A 24,167-nucleotide genomic window follows, 5' to 3' on the forward strand; every position below is an offset into this window, starting at 1 on the left:
AGAATGTTTTCTTTTCCAAAAATTTTATGCTTTCAAACTACTACAATAGAATTTCGTATTAGATCTTAAAATATGAATTTAGTTACAATCCAACTGAGTTTTTTACAATATTTCATTTTGTAGTAATTATGTGTTATTCCTTACGTATAACACGTGAATGAATCGTAGAAGACTGGCATGTAACAAGGTTCATATTTTCTCTGTTAGGTATTCCAATTTACCACTTGTGCAAAATGTACAATTCTACTTGATTATGAGGCAAGTTGGTCACCGTGAGAAATTATTGGGGTATATATATTTAGGAACTTCCTTAGTAGTCCTGTAATAATATGAGTGTCCTTAAAATTCACTTAACTACAAGGATATTTGAAAATATGTACACGTGAAGCTTGCCTCGTTTATAATCTATACAGTTATATAAATGTTATATGCAATAATAAAATTGTAACATAATAATACCTAGTCTAGCTATCTACTGTCAATGGAAATATTTTACATCGAAATTACAATTTTCATTTATCTGCAATAATTTTTAAATTCATATTCTATATAGCTACATTTTACATTACACTTTATCCCATCCTAACATACGTTATGGATCAAATTAAAATTAAAAGTATTTCTTATATTCATTTGTATCCAAGCTATGTACACTTCGTTCCTGATTTTTATTAAAGTAAAACGGAAATATTCTACTATATACAATAGGTCATAGGCGATTGAAGCAGTTCTTACTTCAATACACGAGTTTTAAGCTAGATAATTATTATCAGAAAATGAGAACTTATAACAGCAACAATAATTATGTACAGGGGAAATTTTTTTAGCCAGACAACTGAATAGTCCCTATACACACGTGATGCCCATTAATTGATTTCTGATTTGCAAATTCTTTAAACAGACCGAAAACTTCCATGGAAAGTAAATTGAAAATGCTTTAGTAGAGACTTTTCATGTAAAATAGAAGGATCTTGGATGAAATTTTTTTTCACACAATGACACATTTTTGACGGAAGCTTGCTTGCTTGCCTCGTTAGTTTTCTACTTCCAACTTATGACGTACTTACAAACATTTTGTACAAAAGGTGCAAAATGATTAGTTTGTTGCGGATACTTGTATTGATTACAATTGGCTCATTGTGTCACGAGACTAAAGACATTCGAAACTCAATGCATCAAATGAAATCTCGCAATAATAATATTAAACGAAAGGACCTATAATTATAAATCAACGAATGTTTCGAAGCAAAAAATGAGGAGACAAGATACGATATGGAGGTAAATTTATAACGGTTTAAGAAAATATTTAAAAAATAATGGTAGGGTTTTGCAATTACCATTAATAATCTCGATAGTTAAATTGTAAACTAATTTATTCTTAATCATCATAAGAAAGACAGATAGCTACACAAGGCTGCATTATCATCAATTTCATATAGTTTAAAAGATTTAATTTACATTTACATGTTATAAAACTAGATGTATTTCTTGCGAAAAAAAACAATATTCTAGTAGTTCTCATACCTATATCATGTGTGATAATGTTAAAGAGAAATTATTTAAAACATGTACTTAGATAGTTTTTTTTTCATTTTCATTCAATTTTTTTTTAAACAGCTAATAGTAGTGACAGTGGAGTTGCAATGATATTTATTATATAATTACTAATTTAATAAAAATTTAACAGTTTCTATATTTACAAAGGGAGATGCACGAGTGTCTATACAAGAAATTATTTACAAAATATATTCATTCATATATTACCTATCAAATTAACACTGTATTAATAATTTTTTTTAATTATTATTATCATCATTTCCGTATATTTATGCATGAATCATTAATCATATATCCCAGTGTTCCTCTTACTTTTTATAAATAAAATAAATCCTTTGTTAATTTTTCCTATAACCCAGCCCTGCACGAAGTACTAATTCGAGGCAGCATTACCACCAACAGACTATGTTTACAAGGTTCAAAAACAAAAATAAGCAACTGTATTTAGTAGAAATACATTATCGATAGAAAAATATTTCAATTCAATGATTGTAATTGTCAACTCTCTTTCATCATTACCACAAGGAAGTCAAAAGAGTTATTGCGGTTTTCTTTATCTTTTTTGGCTTTTTTGTCAGATAGAAAGAAATTATATTATTTACATGCTATAACCGAAGATATGGCCAATATCTCAGAATCTTTGTATATGTTGTTACATAGAAAATAGATGCTGGATGGCAGTAACTGGGTGAGAAAAAGAAAGAAAAAAAAAAAAAAGAAAAAATATGCAAAGAACGGTATATACACATATATATGTTTCTAGATTTTTACAACTGTAACCGTCACGATAGTAATATATTTAAGAATATAGTATGAACAGTAACAAAATAAATTAACAAGAAGTCCTTATTAATTAGACAACTATAAACACAGTCTGCTGGCAAAGGATACCTAAACAATCATCACCTAAACCAAGATAGAAATAATTATTTTGTCACAAGTGTACAGTTGATTCACCATGTTACGGCAGTAACAACAGTTTCAAATTCATAGTCTTCATGGAGCGTTGCATTCGCAAATTGTGTTAGACGAATACTAGAATGAGCAAAACAGATGCCTTGGATACCTGGGCAATATAGTACGAAAGTTTTGACTGTACATTCTGAATGTTGAGTGTGATATCATGTGAAATTTGAACAAGAAATTTGGATTGCCGAATTTTAGGTACATGTCTCAATGTTTTTGCGCCACTCTGGTACTCCAGACGTCCTTACAAGAGGCAATATCATTCAACTTTTAAGCAGATAGAACCCATGTAGACGAGGCATTGTTACGATTTTTCCGTGTGATGTAAACACTGGCGCAATCGAATAGCGTGCAATAATTTAGAGTTAATCTAAATAACTAAATAGTACTACCGAATGGTGAGGTAAATGGAAGAATGCTGGATAGCAACGGATAAAAGGCAGAACAGAGTTCTAGAGTAAGAAAACTAGTTTCACCAGAGTTTTTTACACTATGATTTTCTTTTCCCAAGTTATTATTTCATGTCACAAAGCCATGCGAAGTTCAATCGATTTCACACACTTTTGTAAATACAATTATTTCGCGCTTCAGTGAAGCATTTTAGGTAAACCTGAGAAGAACATCCATTATGAAAGTTTAGTTTGGCAGCAAAGCCGCTACAGGATTGGCGGAATGTATTCATTGAGTTTTGAAATAGAACCGACGTCGATACATCGACTCGATGTAAGATGGAAAAGAAAGAAAATTGCAATTATAATTGAAGAAGAAAGTCTACCTAGAGTGGGTTGAAATGATTTCGGTGCCGCGTAATTCACTATTTGAAATAAGCGGTCTAACAATTTTATTCCCTCAACGTTTAAACTACAGAAAGAAGAAAACGCTCAATTATAATCCAGGTATCGAGGAGGAACAGAGTGAAATCTGCGTTATTACTCGCCATCCAACACTAGTCCAGTTACTGTACACTCGGGCAACACTGTATTGACATTGTGCGTTATTATTGATGCTACATAGTCACCAGGTGGGGTCCAGCCACACAGCAATTGAACTAACATTGTTAACAGACAGACAAATAGACAGACGAGCCCTGACTAGCGACGGTAGCTAATCGCTGTCAAGGTCGCTCCCCGAAGGTCATTTGGTCTCTCGCGATATTCGCCGCCTTTTCGCCTGCTTCGCCTTCTCGACTGTCACTAAAACACCACTCGTGCTATACAAGGTGTTTGGCATTACAGTAGAACCTAAGAGTCTGGATACAAGTAAGCACACTGGGTAGTGAGAAAATTGAAGATGCTTGACAAAATTGATCTCGTTTTGTAACACAGACGGTACACGATTGGAAAAGATGGACTCTGAATATTAAGATACTCTGTACGCTAGTACTAATATAATATCATTACTACCTTCAATAATAATAGTACGAAAAGAATAATATTTTATTACATCCAGCACTCTTCCTGTGCACTTGTATTGCAATACACAAGGTATTTACACTATCCGTTACAAATATCGTTCATTATCATATTTTGCTAAGTAATTCTTAACAAAATTCGAAATCCATATAAAATAATCTTTGTCATATACAGTCAGTATGAGATGTACTGAATTGATAGTAGGCTACTTGCTCGCGATCCCATTCTTTTAAATGCTTTATTAAGGGTATGCATCAGTGGAACTCTATAAGTTTTTTGATTTCCTTGAAACTTAAGGAGGTTTACATAAATCTAATGGTAATCGAAGATTTCAACTTTGAGGCTTGAAATTTTACAATGTTATAAAAAAAATATATTATACATTTATCCTCGAAAATATTTATGGATTCACTATCTAATTATTCAGAAAAAAGTTAATAAAAACCACATTATTTAAAATTCTTCTACACAGGTTCCTATGGCAGAAACATTCCAGTGGTGCCGTTTCGTATTTTTTTAACACAGATCTTTCCAACTTTGAATAACTAAAAACAAATATAAGAAAATTGAATATGTACCAAGTACAATCATATATTTACTAACCCTTATTAACGGTAAAAATAACTTCCAAAAAAAAAAAAAAGAATTAAAAATTTCTGTTTTGAAGTTGACAAGGAATGGCGACATAGACGATCGAACACACACACACACACATACATACAGTGTGAATTGCTACCGACAAAATGATCCGTCGTCTACTATAGTTTGATGCACATGCGCTACAATCCGAGATGACTTAATTGCCAGGGTGACCAACCGTCATGAACATAACTTCAAAAATTTCGACAGTTGTCACTTGCAATTGTGTTCAACATCGACGGCTATCGAAATTTTCAAGTTTACATACATCGCGGTGAACTAGCATTTAAATATATTACAGTTGGTCACCTTAGCAAACAACTGTTCCTGGATTGGAGCGCATTTCCATTAAGGATGTACAAGCATATATACTGTGTCCAACAAGAGACTAACCTAGAGTTGCGCAGGTTCGGACGAAGTGGGGGTCGGGTGGGGATGGCGGAGTTCGCTACTCAATATCGTACTTATAATATTGTACACTTGTGCCTTGCACCAAAAGTGCACTCCGTAAAAGGACTAATAAATTAAATAATATGACCATCGCGGTCTCATATATCTCAAATAAATATTCTCCTACATCCTTGTCCATGTTTTCTGTCATTGTATGTATTAATCAATTAAAATAATAAAACCATAATTGAAATTTCACACGCCCGAACTCACTAGCAATATTGAAGCGACTGATGCTCGACGGTTTGAAATGGTTAAAATGAACTGTCAGGTTTGGAATCAGTCCTTAGGTTTTAAATTAACCGACAGGTTGGAGGACCCGTTCGGTTATCTAGAGTGGGTAAAATGGGAGTAGGTTGGTCTCTGGCTGGACAAAGTATAGGTTGAAATCGTGCTACGTGAATGAAAATCATACAAGTTGTTCTCAGTTTTATCTCAAACCTTGTGTAAAATTTAAAAGCTATTGTCTATACCACACCGGGGTTATTTTACTTTTAATTTGTCGTAATTTTACATTGGACTTGACAGTTTCCCATGGGAATCAATGTAAAATCACAAGCAATTGAAAGTATTATGACTCCGGTATGGTTCAGAGAATCGTTTTCAAATTTTACACAGGTGCTTAAAACAAAAGTTAGAACAATTTGTATAATTTTCATTGACTTGGTACGATTTAGACCTACACGCATGTACATCCCTAAACGGACCATTCTGTTAGCAATTCACATTGTGGAGCGAAGAGGGCTATTGCAAATTTTATTTTGCAGTTCTAGTATAAAAGTATTTTATATACTTTCAATATTTTAAACATAATAAGGCTTCATAAGACAAGTGGTTTTCACACAGTATTAATTAATTTAGTTTCATATGTGTCCGGATGTTATTTAAAATAACGTCAAAATGTAGTGTTGTTTAAAAAGCTCAACACTAGTTTATGTGAATTAAAATTAATGGTAAATTGCAAATTATTGGTATAATTAGGTTGAAACATGACAATTATCCATTTTCATAGCAATTTATGTTCCCTGCACTCCTCCAATAATTGTGGATTTTTTTGAAATTTCGTCAGCTAAAATTGTACTGCATGAAGCTTTTAGAAAAATATCACTATTTGACTTTATTTACAATAATATGTGGTCACCTATGGAACATAACTTATTAAAACTGGGTGAAAACCACTTGTTTCATAAAGCTTTATTATGATATTAAATTTCAGGCTAATCAAAAAATTACAGATTTTCACTGACGTGTTCCCTTAAACTGCATACTAATAGTATACTATATATACTAACGGGGACCACGCAAATTTTTAATTAGAAAAGTAACATCACAGATGTTTTTACAGAACATTACGAGGGGGAAGAAGAAAAATTGCCGTGGTTGAAGATCACTTTGGACAACTAACGATATTTGGAACTAGGATGAAAATTTGTAGAACTCAAATTAAATTTCAGGGTTCAAGTTTCATATGCCGGTTATTTGGATGTCATTGCTTGTTCAATACATCTTATCTGAATGCCATAAGATATTCGTAATAAGTCCGCAAACAAAAATGTGTCTTCTCTTGTTGATAGTACACATTCGATTCCATTATACTTGTTGTACTGACTTATATTTTGCTCTTCTCTTGGGTTCTACTGAGCGCTTATATACATATTTGTAAAAGAAAATAATCCTAGATATGAAAGTAACCTACGGCATATCATTTGTAACAAATCACATCTCTAGATATTTCAGTGTATCAGCATTAGTAAAACGAAGATCATCGCAAGTCCTTGTATGTCTCTGTATTAAAAATAATTGGGCCAAATCCATTTATTTAATTTTTTTTGTTTCTTTATTGTGCATTCGAACGGTTCATGAGAATATAATTACGTCATATTTTTTCTTTTTTCAATTGCACAACAATTACTTCTCATTCGACGAATTGAAAACAATAGAGTTGTGACTTCACCCATGCTAAGATATACCTATATGTAGCAAAAACACTGAAATTCAACTGCCTATAACATTTGCAATTGTTACTTTTAGCGAAAGAAAAAATACGCCATAATTATTTCAAGTTATTGTACCAAATGTACTTATCAACATTCGAATTGAAAATTTAGGGTAAAGGCTAATTACTATATCCATCAAAATTCTGTGCAAGCTTTAGAAATGCTACGTTTCAAATACGTTCCTTTCATATGCAGGCTGATCAAGCCTTGACGTTAGACATAGTGGGCAAATTTAAGTCTCTTTGTTATCTTACATGACTATATTCTGTATAATTCATTTCTATTCCTTTCTTTTTCTCTCTTTTTGACGAGGACTTGAATAAGTTTCTTACTCACCGGCTCCACTACGCGTCTTTCTTCTGTTAACATCATCCACGGATCTGGAAGCCCCTCGAGTGTTACCAGCGGGAGTTGCCAATGGCGATGCGGTGTTTTGCCTCACCGACCTGCGTGTCGGGATCTCGCCAATGGATTCATTGCTAGATACGGATGTTCCTCGAAGTCTTTCCTTTCCAGTCGATGCAGACGCTCCGCTAGGTGGCTGTTTGGTAGTCAATAGCCGGCTTTCTCGTTGCACTCTGTTAATAGCATTTGATGTGTTTGATGTGTTGCTAGAAATAATTTGACCTCCCATCACTAGACCGCTTGCAATCATTCTGCAATAAAAATCGTTACATCACCGTGATGTTATTTACAATTAAGGGCTTTCCATCTGTTTTGGTACAAAAATCAGGGTGTGAATTGGAAAAATTTTAAACGAAATTCGGAACTGAAAACTCTATGGAAGCAACAATGGTAAAGTCGGGTATTATGAGACCGTTACATGGCACTGCTTAATGTATAATATGCCAATATGAGAAACGTCACTTTATTACTTTCATTAGCTCTCCGCAGAGTGTAAGTTCGTAAAACGGTAAATTGGTATTAACATTCAATATTTACTTGGGATCTCTAGGCTTTGGAGATGCTGCAGGTGCCTCATCCGACATTCGCATTCTTGCTTTTTCCGCTATATCAATCAGCGGTTCGTCATCTGAGGAATCCACATCTACTAAAATTGGTCCTAAAAGTGTTGAAATAGATATTATTATAAATGTAGGAGGTAAAAAATAAAGTACTGAGACCTTCAAAAAAATACCGAGCAATAATAATAAATAAATAAATGAATAAATAAATGGATTAGTGAACATATAACATTGACTAATTTAGGGCATATAAATGAATAGATGAGTAAGTGTGCGAATCTAACAATTAGTTTTTAAAACCCACCTTTTTTTGCTTTTGTCAGTACATTGAAGACTTTTTTACTTTGCTCCTCCTTTGTAGTTACTTGTTTCTTATTAGATCCACATTCTTCAACCCCCATATAAGCTTTGATTAATTCCGCAGCATTTTCCGAACATTTCCGTTTTCCCGGTCTGGGCTGAGGATCGTCCGCTGTACTTGATGCAACAGAACTTTCGCTTTCTTGTCTTTTTCTCTTACCAATTTTGGCTGTTGAGGCATTAGGCGATAACTTTGACACACCCATTTTTGGGCTTGCCTTAGCAAAGGGTGATATGCTACGGCGTTCTTCTATTTTATTCTGGCCATGTGGACTACTTTTCGGCGTTTTAACAATGTCAGGACTGTTCAGTTTCTGCGATCTCGTTCTCAGCGATCTCTTTTCAGTATTTTCTGCGGGAATCTCTATCAGAAGCTGTTCTAATAGTGATTTTGGCTTAACATAATCGTTTGAATTGTTTGAGTTTAATCGATCGAGGAAATGTGAATCTTCGTTATCTTCTATGCATATCACATCTTGTCGACCTTCTAGTTCCTGTTTTCTTCTACGTTTCCTCTTGGCGTGATCTACTTCGCTGGTCTCTACCTCCTGGTTATGCGCTGCTGGACTGGGGGTTTCATCTCGTTGCAAAACTACTGGATTAGAATACGTATATAGAGGAGGAGTAATTCTAATTGGCTGAGGATCGTCGACTGATGGCGATTCGATGCCAACATTTCTTTCTGTCGCAACGTCACTGACAATTTTTTTAACCAGTTCATCGTTCACCTTGTGTAAACAAATCGGCGACGATTCTTTAACCGCGAGTTGTTGAGTTTGTACATTGGACATCTGATTCTTATCTGTTTCTACTTTATTGCCAAGGGTTGAATTCAAAGGGTGAGCCGAATTGTTGGGCAAATCAACTTGCCTGGTGTCGTGCAACTTTACTTCTAGATTTGGTTCAGTTTTAATATCCGGTGTAAGAGTTTGTATGTTTGAGCATGTGTTTTCTGCCTTTAGATTAGCTTGAATTAACGTCGGTTCGATTTTATCGTTTTTAACTTTACTGTACGCCACATGATTTTGTATTACAGGCACGCCATTGTTGTTATTTTGTCCGATAGGACTGTCGCTTAAAATATTTGCACAACTGTCGTCCGACGAAGTCTTTGAGTCCTTATTGGACGACTGTTGGACAACGTTTGATTGTTCATGACTAACATCTACTTTGTTTAGTTCATTTTGGTTATTTAGATTAACAGAAGTATCTAATTTAAGGGGTTTCACTCCAAAACTATCCACAAGTGAAACATCTTTGATCTCTGTATTTGTACACTGTAAAAGTTTGTCACAGCTCAATTGAGTCAGCACGGAACTTGGCGCAACGGTAGTCGAGGCTGTGACCAATGGACTTGCAATATTTTTACTATTGTCTGTAACTTCTGCACCTGCGGCAGACGCTGCTTTGTCATTGTCTTGCGACTTGGCAAACGCTGCTTTTTCACTAGACACATTAATAACACTACGCTCACTTGAGTTTCCAGCTGTGTCATGTTTCAAACGATTTTCTAGATAACTAGCAACTGACACGGGACTTAGTCTTTTCGGATCACCAGTTTTTAGAATTTCCGAGTTTGAACACATATTACTATCGCTAGTCGAGGAAGGCACGTTCTTATTGGTTGTCTGCATTGGGGTTTCACCTTGAATCGCGTTTTTATTTGTAGATTGAGGTATGGACTCGGTTGTTGGTCTGTGCAATGGGGATTCCCCTTGGTTAGGTGATTTTTCCGACAGCGCGTCCATCGATTCTATACCGGAATCCTCACCTCCACCGCCATTGCCAACTCTTTCCGCACTCGCATCGACACCCAGTCCAACAGGTACCGTATTTTCGAGCAATTTCTGCTTGACTTTTGCCTCCGTCACGTTAATATCGCCTATCGGCAATATCGGCTTAACGGATAGATCAATATTTTGAACTCTACACGGCTGTTCAGTGTTGGTGACCGGTGTACTCTGTGAGTTCTTCAACAGACTGATGCGTTGCATATTTTCTAACTTGGTCACTGTCCCTGGTCTTTCGGACTGCGATTTTATTATGTGATTCTGAACAATCTTTTTATGCACTTGTTCCACCTTATGCCTGTTCAAGTTCGGGTTAACTTCGTTCTTCCCAGATACGTGATTCTTCACCTTAGCAACGATGTTGTGAGTCTTATTCACAGCGGTCGAATTCATCTTAGCACCTAGTCTCTCCGTCTCAGTTTTAATTTTAGCAACTTGATCCGGTAACCTGTCTTGCGGATTTTTAGACACAACGTCAACCGCACAGGGAGCTGAAGGTTTACTTTCAAGGTTACTTTCGAGGCTGCTCGGAGGATTTGCAATAAAATTCTCATTGTCACAACTCGAATTGATCTTTGGATTTGAATTTTGAGTTAGACCGTCGGAAACACTCTTATGACTGTGGAGCTGTGTCATCTCTGCACTCTGAGATTCTGTAAAATAATACAGTATTAAATACGCCACAATGGAACACCGAATGAAAAGGTCTTGATCATGGATTTTACAAGGATGAAAATACTAACGTTAACGTGACAAAATATTCATGAAAAATCAACCATTTGTAATTTCACAATGACTGACGAGGTGTTATGTATTCAGAAGGTGAGACTTGTTTTGCTATATTATGGTTTACTGAATTTCTGATTTTTCAAAAACTTATTCATAACATTTTCCTCAGAATGCATCGTTACGTTATTGTTGCCATTTTCAATCTCATTCGACTTGGCTAATTTGGAAAATTTGTAGTATAGTCGTTCAGAATAGTACTTTATGCAACATATAGCGAAAACCAAGGAATGGTGATGAGTCTGTGGGTGAGCCGGAGACAAGAGCGGAGCTCGCACATGAATCACCATTTTCCAATTTTGTCACTAATTGTATATAATATTCTTTATCATGAATACGTCAAAAACGTGTTTTGATGTCCGTAACATATGCTTGAAATGGTCTGCAGCATTAGCTGTATATCAGACCTAGCCTCACTTGGTTCGCTTGAAGTGTGTATGTATAGCGATGCAGTTTTTCTCAGTGGTGCACAGCACTATATATGACAAAGTGCAAACGCATAGCGGTGCACGGTGCTTTATAATTGGAATTTCGACGCATGTGTGATGAAAAACAAAATTTATAAATGCAATTTTTCGTGTTTAGCCATTGATCAAAACACGTAATAAATTGTAATTTGACTCAACTTTACACAGTCTACGAACGAAAAATGCACAATTAAGATGATATATAATACCTGCTAAACGTAGATCCTTCTCGTCCACTGAACTCAGTCGTCTCTTTTTTTCGTGACTAACAAGGTCTTTTTTGATTCCGTTGATTTCAGTTAATCTGGATGTCACTACGCTCAATGCATTTGCTGTTTCACTTACAGTTCTGTTAATGTCACTATCACTAGTTCTTCGAACCTCTCCAACTTTTTTAACCTTATGTGGAACATTTTCGGTTAATGCTGACTCAGATTTCTTTATAGGTTGTCCCGGATTTCCTTTGTAACCGAATTTTCGCCATTTCATCTGGTTGTCCAAAATTCTCCCACCAGATAATAAATTCTGCTCACGATATAAGCCGTCGTTGGTCTCCGATTTCTTCTTAGAATCTCTTCTTTTGGTCTTGCCTAAATAGAAAATCAATTTTCGTTCAACTTTTTTTTACAAGAACATTATTAATTAAAAAATAACGTAAATTTTATTGCAGAATATTTACCTCCTCCAATTTTATGTTCACTCGTATGGTTTTGAACCTCAGTTTCCAATTGGGTTTTAGCCAAAACTGGCTGAGAGTTTGCCGTTGGATTTAAAATCTTATGCTTGACAGGCGACGGTATTCTACTGTTGAGCGGTATGTCATCCACGTCGCTGGTTTTGCTGGAACTGGGTTTTGCTGTAACTGTCTGTAGTTTCGATACATCCAACGGCGAATCTTGCTTCGAGGCATTTGCTTTATTCATGACGGTTTGAAGCGCACTGTTCATTTTTGACACAGAGTGAGTGCTGTTGATGATGGTTGAATTTGATAACGGAAATTTAGATATGGACGAAGTACCGATTATCATACTTAAAGATGACTTTTTTTGAAGTAATTTATTACCATCCGTGGATTCTTTCATTTTCTTCAGCTTACCACGTCGTTTTATCGTTAAAGATTCAAATTCACCTTCCTTCAAAGCTTTTTTTTCCTTCTTTCTGATTTGAACTACGGATGCGTTGCGACCTCTTAAAGAGATGTGTAACGGAGGCACTCTAGGTTCATCACCGGCTGGACCTGAACTTTGGATACCGGCCGAAAATATTTTATTCACAGACTTGTCAGCTTTCCTAACAGGAGGCATATTAACAAATGAGACGTCGACTTTGTAGGCGGGTGTAACTGGTTCAGATTTCTCCAGTTTCAGACGGAGCTTTATTTTCTCACCCGGCATCGGACTGTGAGCCAATTCCCTGCTGGACTTTATTCTGTTGTGTTTCATACTGCCCTCGCTGGCCGTGGATTTCACTGTCGTTTCAGAGTCGGATTGATCTGTATTTGTGGTGGTGTCGTTTCTTCTTGAGAAATTACTGTCCGCGTCATCATCCGAAAAAATGGAATTTGATCTGTCGTTAGACGGAGATGGAAAAGAAAAGAAATCATCCTGATTGTCGACCGCACTCTCTGGTTCCGAATCCGAACTCTCACTTGGCATCGGCTCCAAGAGCCCGGTCAATGGGTTTATTAAGAATTGCCTGACTTTTCCTGTCGACGTGTATTCCGGTTCAGGCTCTTCCTCCGCCTTAGATGGTTCTGGCGCAGCCGCAGTATTCGCCGTTGCTATGCTGGCAGGTACAGCAACATGATTTAATCGAGGCACATTTTGTGAAAACGTTCCAGTAGGCTGACTGGGACCAACATTGCGCTGAGCGGTATTAACTTGAGCACCTTGAGGAACGGCACCGTTTTGAACGTTCCAAGCCGACCCGCTGTTTCCCGCAACATTGGAATAGTTTCTGCTAAGAATATTCTGACTCTGACCATAACGAAAATCTGTCGTTGCACCTGTATTGACGTTCATGTTTTTTAACTGATTATGGTGCAGCTGCTGCTGTACGTTTAGCATCTGATTTTGCTGCCCTAAATGCGATGGCTGCGATTGAGGCTGTGGATGTTGTTGATTCTGTTGTTGTGGCGTTGCTTGTCTGGGATAAGGCGGAGGGGTCGCCTGACGCACGTTTCCCAAATAGTTCAGCCTCTGCTGAGGGGTATTAATTCCCGATCCAGAGTGCATCATTTGTTGTTGGAGGATCTGGTGATTTCCAGCTGCTTGCTGCACCTGAGAATTGTTGCCCTGTTGCTCGTTTATCGATGACTGGGAGGTTGCTCCGCCTTGTTGTTGAATCAATTGGTTGTTACTACCACTTTGCTGTCCCAATTGTTGTTGAGCTTGAATCACCTGCTGCTGCTGTTGGATTACTAATTGTTGTCGCTGCTGGAGAGAAGTTCGAACCTGTTGATTGCTTAGTGAATGTTTTATCGGCATTGATTGATTTTGTATTCGTATCTGAGATGGCCGATAGGCTAGTTCTTGTCGGATTGGAAACTTTTGTTGTATTTGTACTTGGTTGTGTATAGTTGGGGCCTGCATTTGGTGGGAATTTTGTGTCAAAGGCAAGGTTTGTCCTGTACTAATCACATTTCCGGAGTGCTGTTGAGCTATCGCTGTCTGTTGATTAACATTTACGGTAGCAAATGCCGAAGGTCCAGAATTCCGCGTTAAGTCCGGAACAATGCTCGACGCCCCCAGTAAATCTTCCGTTTTCAACGATTCCAAACTTGGAGGCGAGTCGTTTGGCGAGTTTATATTATCTTTCCTTCTGGCGATCGGTTTCTTAGTTGGCCTCATACGGTTCACGTTTCCTGCACTTTCCACAGCAGCTGGAGGTAGCATTTTCTGACTGGTCATCACGTTGTTGGAATGCGAACTGCCGTCGTTTTGTAAAAGATTGACCAACAGTGGGCTCGACAATGCGACTTGATTACCACTGGCGTTAGGGTTGTTGGGTAAACTACTACCATTGGTAGATGACAAACTCGTCACCGTAGCGTTGACCTGTTTGTATTGATTGGTCAACTGGCCTGCTGACACTGGCAGGGATGTCGTGTGACCAGTGCTCAGCGACGTTACCGTTATCAGACTATCTTGTGCAGGATATGGTGGCGGTGGTTGTGTATGATGCTTAAATTGCACTGCATTTTTAACGGCACCAGCAGCCTGGGATTCGCGACTATGTACAGCTTGGGCAGCATGTGTCATGCTAGCGAACGGAAATGGGCCGTTGTAGTTGTTTCTCGGTGATGTGCCGGATGTCGTCGTGGATTGGCTGCCGGAAATCCCGCTGGTGCTACTCCCCGGAGTTGGTTGTGCTGATTTTGCGAGAAAGGGTGGAATCGGATCGCAATCCGTCGGGGCTACGACATTCGGCGATCGAAACTGAGGAGCCTTTTCTCCTGAAGCACCTGAAACATATTTTTTATTCTCTTTTGGTGTATAGTCGTTACGATATTAAATTTCAATAGTGATAACGGTTGTGACTTAATACTATCTTGTCATAACGTTATTATGAACTGCAGAAGGTATGTATGTAGTAGTTACCAGCAGCTATTATTTGTGCGACATTGCATAAGGCTGAGGAAATACTGGATGCATTACTGGGCCCGGCAACAGCTGCTGAAGAATCGGATTCCGTGTGAGAGACTTCGATGGTAGATTCACCTTGAGCTTTGGAGCCCCCATCTTGAGTGGATCCAGAACGCAAAACTATTTCTTGCGCTTCTCCACCAAAGTGACTGGCAAGCCTCAGAGATATCACCTAGAATTTCAATAATTACAGACTGTCAGTTTTGGAATAGACATTAGGCATGGTTGTTTGTAAAACAAAACTCAGATTTATAGAATCAATCTTTCGCCGTGTTTTTATTTTGAGTATAGCGAGATCAGGTCAAAATTCTTTTCATTATTGTTAGAACTGTTAAAATTTTTCTTTGTAAACTCAATTGTACTAATATTATTCGCACAAACATGCATAACACAAGATATTCATCATGCGATATATTAAGATCATTTAGAAAAATAAAAAGAAAATTAACTAAAATAAAAGAAGGGTATAACTTTGTTGTACACAGACCATTGAGTGAGCGTTCGTTATAATTTTCGAATCCTCAAAGCTTTGGGTTAACACTGCAGTTTTCGAAACACATGCCAATGAAAATATATTGTTCTGTTAGATTTCCCTATTTGATATATGTTTTGATTACGCAATTGTTGAATTATATTGAAAGCTTGATAAATGCAATGATTTTCATTTTCTCATTTTTTTTTTGTTTAATATTTCACATTTTAATCTAGTGTTTCGACTGAAATGTCCGACACTGTATGTTGGCAAATGTGGGTAACAGTGTCTCTGTAAGATCTCACCATTACGCCACATTGATAGAAGATAAGTACAGAGTAATGAAATTTACTAAAAACCATTTATATTTATTGAATATACACTCGCTAAGACATGAATCGTCACTTGCACGATGTAGCTTGGAGTGGTTCGATGATCTACTATCGATAGACAGAGGAGTAGTTGATACTTGAATAAGGTGATTAAAATCAAATTTTGAATAATGATAGAAACGTTTACCTGATCTCCTTCAACTTGAACAGAAAGGATGCCAAGCTGTGTGAGAGTTGCTGAGCCCTGGGCTGCCAATTCTCTTAGACGTAGCGCAGCCTCTCTTGGAATTGAAAATGTTACTCTTACAGAGTTCCATGGCTCCACCTTATCGACACGTAAGCTCTCACCCTTTTCTGAAAAGCGTTTTAAATTGTGTCAAATTTTAATTTTCACCTTGATTCAGTAGAATTTAAATTCAATTGTGTTTTCCCAGAATGTGTTCACCTTGACAGAGCAGGGTTTCGAGACGCTCGACAATAACTTTGAACTTGTGTGCAAATTCTGGGTCCCCGAGATCCCCCTCGCACGTAACCACCGTCTCGATCAGATCACCATCGCTGTCTGCCGCCATGACTTGAAAGAAATTTGATATTAAATAAAGGGGAATGAATCAGATGCTTTATAAACTGAGTGGTAATAATTTCATTTTGTTGTTTTCATATAAATCATATTCAAATTAGTAACGTTATCGTAACGATTCCTTCTGAGGAAGAACTGTTATTTCGCGATTTCGAAAGTATTTGAAATTCAGTAAACCGTAACAAAACAAAGCACACTCATATTTCGGAATCTTAGTTCGTTCAGAATCATAGTAAAATTATAAAAGTAGTGATTTTTTCCACAATGTGTCATTACGGTAATGTTATTAACTTCAACCTCGTTTATGTAAAAGGTAGAAATAATGTGTGAAGAAGGCATTACTTACCAACCATCAATCACATAACTACCCGGGGAGCCTGGGGACTTCTTAAAGTACTGCTGTACTGCCTGTTAGTCCACCGAAACAGCCACGTCTCTGTGCCAACCCGCCCCAACGCCGTCTCTTTAACACCGTTGCCTACTGAATGGAACAGATATTTTCTCAAAACCTCAGCAATTTGGATAATACATCGTTTCAACTAGCATTAACAGGCATTTGCATGGGAAACTTAACTGTGGACTGCTGGGTTTCATTTATTTAAACAATACAGCTGATAGCGAATTCGAAGTGATAATCAAATTTTATGAAACTTTTTCGTCATGACCAATTCTTTTCACACACCTAGTCATATGAATAAATATTTTATAAATAAGCTGTGAATTTTTTACAATTTATCACACACCTGGGGTAAATTCAGCTTTCGACATTTTCACCGTAATAATACAAGTTGTACAGTGATTATTATTGTTATTATGTATGGGTCAATGCATTCAAACCTGTCACAATATTTGAAGGTCGTAATTAAGTTCGTTTGAGCGTAAAACAGGTTAAAAAACAAAAAATCAATCAAAATAAAAGAGATCTAGCGAAGAGGGAGGGTAAAAACAGGGATCTCAAGATGCTTATGAAATAATAACCCAACATAATATGGTAAGAAATTCAAAAGCTCTCGAGACTCGTCCGCACTATGAAACAAAATTTTAATGCACCGTAATCACCACTTGCGCATATATTCATATTAATTATAATTAATTGAAGAAATATTAAATAAATACCTATGACTTGGTGAAAGGGGGTAAACTATTGTGAAATAATGATAGCCGTACCAATGATAATTTTAGAACAGGGGGAATAAAAATAATAGATTGAAGGGGGGAAAAAAATTACAAACTAGCTTACAAAGTGAAAACAATCGGCCGAAACACAGTGTATAAATACAAAGTAAGACGAATATAAACCGGGAGGTTATAATATCGCGCATATTAACGAATAAATAATCGAAATGTGATCTGCATTGGAGAGCCAACATGTAAGCAAGTGATTTATTTACGTTAAATTGAATACGAAAGCGAAAATAAAATGATCCGGGTGACACCTTTAGCATTCCCGAACGGCAATTAAAAACTTTTGGGCCACGGTATGGGGGCTCGATTTCTACGGAACCGAAAATAGGTTATAGGTTCAATTTTGGAGCTAGGCGTGTCTTATCAAGAAACGGGCTGGTCGTTTGAATATATTTTAGCGATGAAATTGTAATTCGTGATGAAGGCTCGGAGCAATTTGCGGTAAAATAAGGCGCCTAGATCATTGGATATCGGGGGGACCACCATTTTGTCCGTCGGGGGAGGTGGACGTGAAGTGGGCTCAAAAGCATGCTCAAGATATCCCGTCAATATGGGAAAATGGTCGGTTTTCAACTGATTTCAGGACACAAATTCGTTTGAGGAAGACTTCCGTGAAAATTTAAGGAAAACTTGTCAAGTTTGCAAAGTTGAGATGGTGGCAACAACCGTAGCGCAGGGCGATTTGATACCGTATGAATACAGGAAAATCTTAACGTTACCCCATTTCTTTCCAACTTCGTGCGGGATTTCTCGCTTCCAAATTACACTGAGACACAGCACCAACACACTTATCTTCCTACAAAATAGAATGCGCTGCCCTTACTTCACTTTATGCTCACTGCGTGCGGCAAAAATCGCGAAAAAACTCGACATAATCGGCAATATAAAGGGACAAGTCATAAAACGCCATGAACAATAACAAGGAGCCGCCATTTGCAATGGAGCCAACTGACATGCGCAAATCAATCCCGCAAGGCGTGCTGGGTAATACTAACGCGCCATCTTGCGAATTATTTAAACATCATCCACCTAACCTCCCTCCCACTCTCCGTTTAATGTAACTTGACTTTGAAGGAATTTGCACATTCTCAATTACTTCTTTCACTTTTGTGATAATTGTTTTATCCACACATACTTCAGAGTTATAGCCGTTTTTTTTAGAATGATGGAATACCCTGTTACCTAAATTTAACGGTTTCTGATACCTACCCGGATGGATCAAGCTTTCACGATTTCTCGTAAATTCTCGACCTTTCAATGCCATGAGCCAGTGGCTTTTTCTTTGTATTGTAGCCTTAATGTTACTCATTACTCGATGATACAATTAAATTGAGAGTAAATTTAAAAAAACTTAGTTTCTTTAATGCTTACCAAAGACAATAGGATGCATAATACAGCACCCACTAATTTCTGCAATTCTTAAACCTGCAGTTTACTTATGATCTTCCCACTTGCAACAGGATGTGTAAATCATTATTAAAAATGGAATATAATCTGAGATATTATTAACTTTTAAAAAGGTAAACAACGTTTTATTTAAGGTATTTTATTTAAGTGTACAGTAGGGCAGACTGTCGGCGGGTCCAGCCCATTAGAATCTAAACATTTTACATTAAATAAATACTCCTTCACTCAGGACCAACAGATTGAAGCAATCCAGCATTCCTCATTACTTGAAAAGCTTTATCCGCATCGTATGTCCTGTAAAATAATGAAGTTATTCAAATTTATCATGCAATTAATTATACATAACTAAGTGTGCGCAGTTATAGGATCTTACTTGTAAAAATCGGCGTATCTCTGTTTCTTAGGATCAGCATATAAAAATTTAAAAGCAAAAGCCGTGCCCAAACCCACTATCAAAGTCATGATCCCGTGCTTTTTCATGCTGGTGGCCAGAAGACCGCGCAACTGTGGTTTTGCAGCAGCCATCTGTAAAATAACCTCTATTGAATGTAAAGCCTGCATGATTATCAACAATAGACATCGAACTACAGTAAGGTCAGAAAAAGCATTTGTAATGTCAACTGCATCGGGAGGGCGTTAACACATATCGCTTGTTGGGAATCGGATAAAGTGACAATCTTTTTTACACAGTTGTTATAATTCATAAACAAGACACATTAATCTGCTGCTTTTTCACACCATTGAAAAAATTCGTTTTACGACAGTTTTATGTAATACATGTATTTTCTCTGAATAGAAAACACAATAATCTGAATCACCTTACATTTAATTATCAACAGTGTTTGAGGGAGCAGTTCTGATCGCCCTGATTTTCTTAACCTCTACCGTTACATAATGGTTCCATAATAAGCTGTAGTTCTACTGAAAATTCCTACATCCAAAGCGTACACGCATCAAACTTTGACTTACGTTAATTTCGAATCTTTCGAACGCACTCTCAATTACGAAGCAACAGATCAAAAACCTGAGAGCCCGATGAACTAGTGCGAAACTAGCTGAGATGTCTGCTAGGATCGAATGAATTAAGAATTAATATTGCTGGAATAGGTCGGGTGGGGGAGGTAAGCTTTCAGGTTCCGCTTGTGTGGACGGCACAAAAAAAATCATTAATACCTTCACTTCCGGTATCGGAGCAAATCAAAGGCGCACCGGTAGAGTTAACCAATTGCGAACAGTTATAATTCCCTAGGGCCCAGTCAGAACTATACGGTCTCGCTTTCAGTCAAACATTCCGATATTAGCTCCCAGTGCTGCCAATAATTGTTCATCGCTTTTGCACTACTGAGTTCGTGGGTAGCTCTGCCTCTGTACTGGGGAGTTTTTAGCGCTGCTCGCTAATATCGGAACGTATGTATATATCCCAAAGAGAAACCTGACCCTATACGCTCCCGTTATTCGTGCCCCCGATATTGTAGCGTCCTCTGAAATGAAATAGGTTTTTGGAGATAATTTTCAAGGTGCATGGTCGGTAAGCGCACGTCGGTAGGCATGCCAGTTTTACCAAGGGACCTTGTTTCGTTGATTGCATATTTGATCAACGCCCACTCTGTCGGTCGACTGCCGAAACATAAACTGTCATTTATCCAGCCTCCAAGCTTGTCAATTTTATAAAATCGTGCGCCAATATCCAAAAATTCACAGGTTTTTCTTTTGCGGTGCAATTTTCTTGCATTAGACTCAAATATTTGTGCAGATCTGTGTTCAGAATTGCATATAGAATGGGGCTATCATCGCTTAAATCGCACCAGTGATGCGTAGGCTTGGAGAATAGCCTAAATACATGACACTCGAGTTATTTTTTCTAGATTTCGATGACTTTCATGACTTCGTCAGATCCTGTTACTCAGAAATCATCGCATCACAAAGCAACAATTCGTTATGTCGCATCGTTTCGGAGATATATTTATTTTTTGTCATGATCTACCTGTATTTCCTCTTAAATGGTGTATTATATACTCCAATTACTCCAAGCACCTTTCGTAAGCACTCAGCTACCTCAGAAGAATTGGGTTCATATCCAGATATATATAACGGAAAGAAAAAGATGAAGAACTTGTATATGAAACTGCGGTCAATACGCAAGCCTTTGCAGGAAATTAAAATTATGAGCGAAAAATGCCTTAGTAACGTATTCTTTAATGTCCGGAGAATATTAACTTTATATGACGTTTTTCTAATTCGTCCGGTGTATATTCAAATAAATAGTCAAAATTATTGTTTGTAGGTAAGGATTTATTTTTGTTACATCACGTTTGTGACGTAACCTACGACTAAACCGGGATTAACCACGACATTGTGGATATAACCAAAAAGAAAAAAATCCAAAGAAGTTTTTAATAATTTCCCTAGTATAATTGCCTTTCTATAGGTGGCTGAATAACGAATTGGATACATACTTTTGTATACGTACGTTGTTACATGCATAACGTGGTACACAACACGTATACATTTTCCAGAAGCCACGTGAATAACAGGTGTGACAACTGTCAAAATGAACTATATAACTTGTTCAAATATCGATCTCTTTTTCAAATTCTAAATCCACTCAAGCAAAAGTGATTGTAAAGTTTTTCCTTCGTAAAAAATCAAATCGAATTCCTCCTACTAAAATATGTCGAAACTTGACGAATCCCGCATTCAAATATATAAATATAAAGCGAACGATTTCAAATTTGTCGTCATGAAAACCGATCAAGGTAATTCAGCATTGGATTTACTGATCAGTCAGAAATGGGAAGAGGCACAAAAAAATGGAGTGTTCAAGTACGTTTTGAATATAAGGCAACAAAAAAGGCTGGATGGGAATTATGGCTTTTTAGCACAGGTGATTTTCTTCTCAATTATACATAAATAGATTATATCTTCCATCACTCGGTAAATTGATCAATTAATTTGATTCAGTTGAATCCGGAGAGAGGGGAAAAGAGGCGAAAGCCTGAAGACATCTCGTCAATGGCGCAACCCTTTGACCCCAACTTGTTCAACTTTACAAAGATACCAAATCGAGAGATCCTCTTTGATATTGGTAATGGAGATGGAAATGACGTGGTAGCTGCAAACATCAGCCCCATTGAAAATTGCCACAGTCTATTATTTACAGAACGATTCAAATGCCTACCACAAAAGGTCACAGTGTATAGTCTTAAAAGAGCTGTCGATCTGTTGCTCCTGAGTAACTCACCGTAAATATGATACTGTATCATATGATCCAATCTTTTTTATTCTAAATACAGATTTCAATCTTAACACAATTATTCTATTTGACACGAGTTAGAATTGCATATTTTAATTGAAAATATTTTATTTTCGTGTTTAGATATCTGAGAATGATGTTCAACAGCTTATGTGCTCATGCATCTGTTAATCATTTACATTGGCATTTGTGCTATTTGAAATATCACATGCCTCTTGAATGTATAGTGAGTAAATTTTTCATGCTCATTAGAACTCACAAACATTATTTTAAGAGCAAATTCATGAAAAATATTTCTCCATTTCAGAAGCTTAGTCATCTTCGAGGTCCAGTGTTTGTGTTACTAGAATTCCCGGCTAAAGGATTTTGTTTAAAATTATCCTCATTTCTGAATCTTAATACTGATAATTTAGTTTCTTGGACATACTTTATTGTAAATTATCTCCAAACATCAAATATTGCTCACAATATTTATATAACAAGAGCTAAAACCAAAGCCGAGAGTGATATCTACGATGACATACGGGTTTACATTTGGGCAAGAAAATCCAGTTCTGGTATCAAATGCACTTTGGACTTTATTCCAGCTGTATGCGAGCTCTTTGGTCACTTATCAATCAAAAGTAATGAAACTAATATCATTTTTTAATGATTAGCGATCATTAATGTATTCGCTGGCATAAGAGAAAAAAATATCTTGCATTTATTCTATCATCTACTTCTTCTTTTCAGGTGAACAAGGATATGAAGATTTAACCGAGGATGCAGTGGCCCAAATTTTGGATGATATCACTTCACATTGCTTCTTTGCAGCCAGGGATGATATATTAGGAATGAATTTAGATGAAAAAGGATTAACAATGGATTACTGTTGAACAGTCATTCCTCAGAAAATTCAAATCAACAATCACATTTGTTGTAATTTAATAAAGTGATTTCGATTATTGTATGATATTTAAATCAGGCTACCTTAATGGTTTTTGGTTTAGAAATTTTTTTCGCTACCAAGTAAACTAGAATAACCATATAAAAGAAATAGAAATTATAAAAATACCCATTGATAATAACATAAATCAAGTCTTCTCATGAGTCATAATAAAGAATGATCATACAGAGACTAGGTTCGAATAGATCAATTATATGTAAAGTTTAGTGGATAGTCGAGTATAGTAAGATGATACTGATAAAGATAATAATAGTAATAGAAATATAAATGGAAATAGAAATGATAAACATTACCGGTATTGCAAAAATAAATTCTATTCGTGAGTGGTGATAATTAGTAATTTCTTAGAGCCACTGCAGATTTTGTTTAAGAGCCACTACAGCCATTTTCCATGTAAATCTGTTGAAAAGTGTTTTCAAAATTAGTTGTGCCTTCAAAAAACATTATTTCGCATAGTTTTGCAACGACAAGTATAATCAACACGCTACATTCGCGTAGTACTAAATTTTTATACATAAATACGCAGAATTTCATATGTAATAGTAGTATAATAACCATTAATATAGCACAGCATTTTTAACAGTTTTATGGTATGCAATGTTTTGGACAGTATGCAGTGAGAGGAACCATAACGTGACATAAAAACCGATGGTTTTTCACTGATTAAAAAAAAAAGAATTAAGCAGTAAAACAGTACAAAGTTAACGGTACTAATAGAAAAAAATACAAGTTCTAAAAGCTGAAATTGGACTGAGGAAAATTTTTCATTGATTTTCAATGATTCCTATTGTTCCACATCTAGATTTGTTTTGATAATTAATTTGTTATTATCTGTTATCCAGATTCCCATTTATATCGTAAGATTCCAAATTTTCCGATTTCTGTTGGTATGGTAACGGCTGCTTGTTTAGTCAATGGACCGAACACGAACGAAGAGTAGCAATTTTCACGCTATTTTT

General features: G+C 36.6%; 3 protein-coding genes across 8 annotated transcripts; 1 reads left to right on the forward strand and 2 right to left on the reverse strand.

The window, feature by feature from the left end:
- Window positions 1-990: 990 nt before the first annotated feature.
- LOC124176345 lies at window positions 991-18,525 on the reverse strand. Of its 4 annotated transcripts, none has more exons than XM_046557514.1 (11): window positions 18,322-18,525; window positions 16,764-16,895; window positions 16,283-16,411; window positions 16,025-16,191; window positions 14,989-15,205; window positions 12,069-14,852; window positions 11,599-11,979; window positions 8,291-10,789; window positions 7,964-8,084; window positions 7,358-7,677; window positions 991-3,716 (listed from the first exon to the last, which is right to left on the reverse strand). In XM_046557514.1, exons 2-11 carry the CDS (start codon window positions 16,768-16,770, stop codon window positions 3,658-3,660), a joined length of 6,684 nt encoding a protein of 2,227 aa, XP_046413470.1. In that variant the 5' UTR covers window positions 16,771-16,895; window positions 18,322-18,525; the 3' UTR covers window positions 991-3,657. The 4 variants fall into 4 exon arrangements, with proteins under 4 accessions (XP_046413470.1, XP_046413472.1, XP_046413469.1 ...); XM_046557516.1 differs by having other exon boundaries at window positions 7,358-7,632; window positions 16,764-16,898; XM_046557513.1 differs by having other exon boundaries at window positions 16,764-16,898.
- Window positions 18,526-19,132: 607 nt separating this feature from the next.
- Window positions 19,133-20,151, reverse strand: LOC124176351 (cytochrome c oxidase subunit 6C). 2 transcript variants are annotated; one of them, XM_046557531.1, is made up of 3 exons: window positions 19,979-20,151; window positions 19,383-19,534; window positions 19,133-19,303 (listed from the first exon to the last, which is right to left on the reverse strand). In XM_046557531.1, the coding sequence occupies exons 2-3, from the start codon at window positions 19,532-19,534 to the stop codon at window positions 19,231-19,233; spliced, it is 225 nt and encodes a 74-aa protein (XP_046413487.1). In that variant the 5' UTR covers window positions 19,979-20,151; the 3' UTR covers window positions 19,133-19,230. The 2 variants fall into 2 exon arrangements, with proteins under 2 accessions (XP_046413487.1, XP_046413488.1); XM_046557532.1 differs by lacking the exon at window positions 19,979-20,151 and adding an exon at window positions 19,833-19,957.
- A 448-nt stretch (window positions 20,152-20,599) lies between these two features.
- LOC124176348 (GDP-D-glucose phosphorylase 1-like) lies at window positions 20,600-23,536 on the forward strand. 2 transcript variants are annotated; one of them, XM_046557525.1, is made up of 6 exons: window positions 20,600-21,893; window positions 21,971-22,094; window positions 22,170-22,251; window positions 22,386-22,488; window positions 22,570-22,885; window positions 22,995-23,536. In XM_046557525.1, the coding sequence occupies exons 1-6, from the start codon at window positions 21,681-21,683 to the stop codon at window positions 23,135-23,137; spliced, it is 981 nt and encodes a 326-aa protein (XP_046413481.1). In that variant the 5' UTR covers window positions 20,600-21,680; the 3' UTR covers window positions 23,138-23,536. The 2 variants fall into 2 exon arrangements, with proteins under 2 accessions (XP_046413481.1, XP_046413480.1); XM_046557524.1 differs by having other exon boundaries at window positions 20,602-21,893; window positions 21,971-22,251.
- The last annotated feature ends 631 nt before the right edge of the window (window positions 23,537-24,167 follow it).

Source organism: Neodiprion fabricii, chromosome 2, assembly GCF_021155785.1.
Source record: "Neodiprion fabricii isolate iyNeoFabr1 chromosome 2, iyNeoFabr1.1, whole genome shotgun sequence".
NCBI lineage: Eukaryota > Metazoa > Arthropoda > Insecta > Hymenoptera > Diprionidae > Neodiprion > Neodiprion fabricii.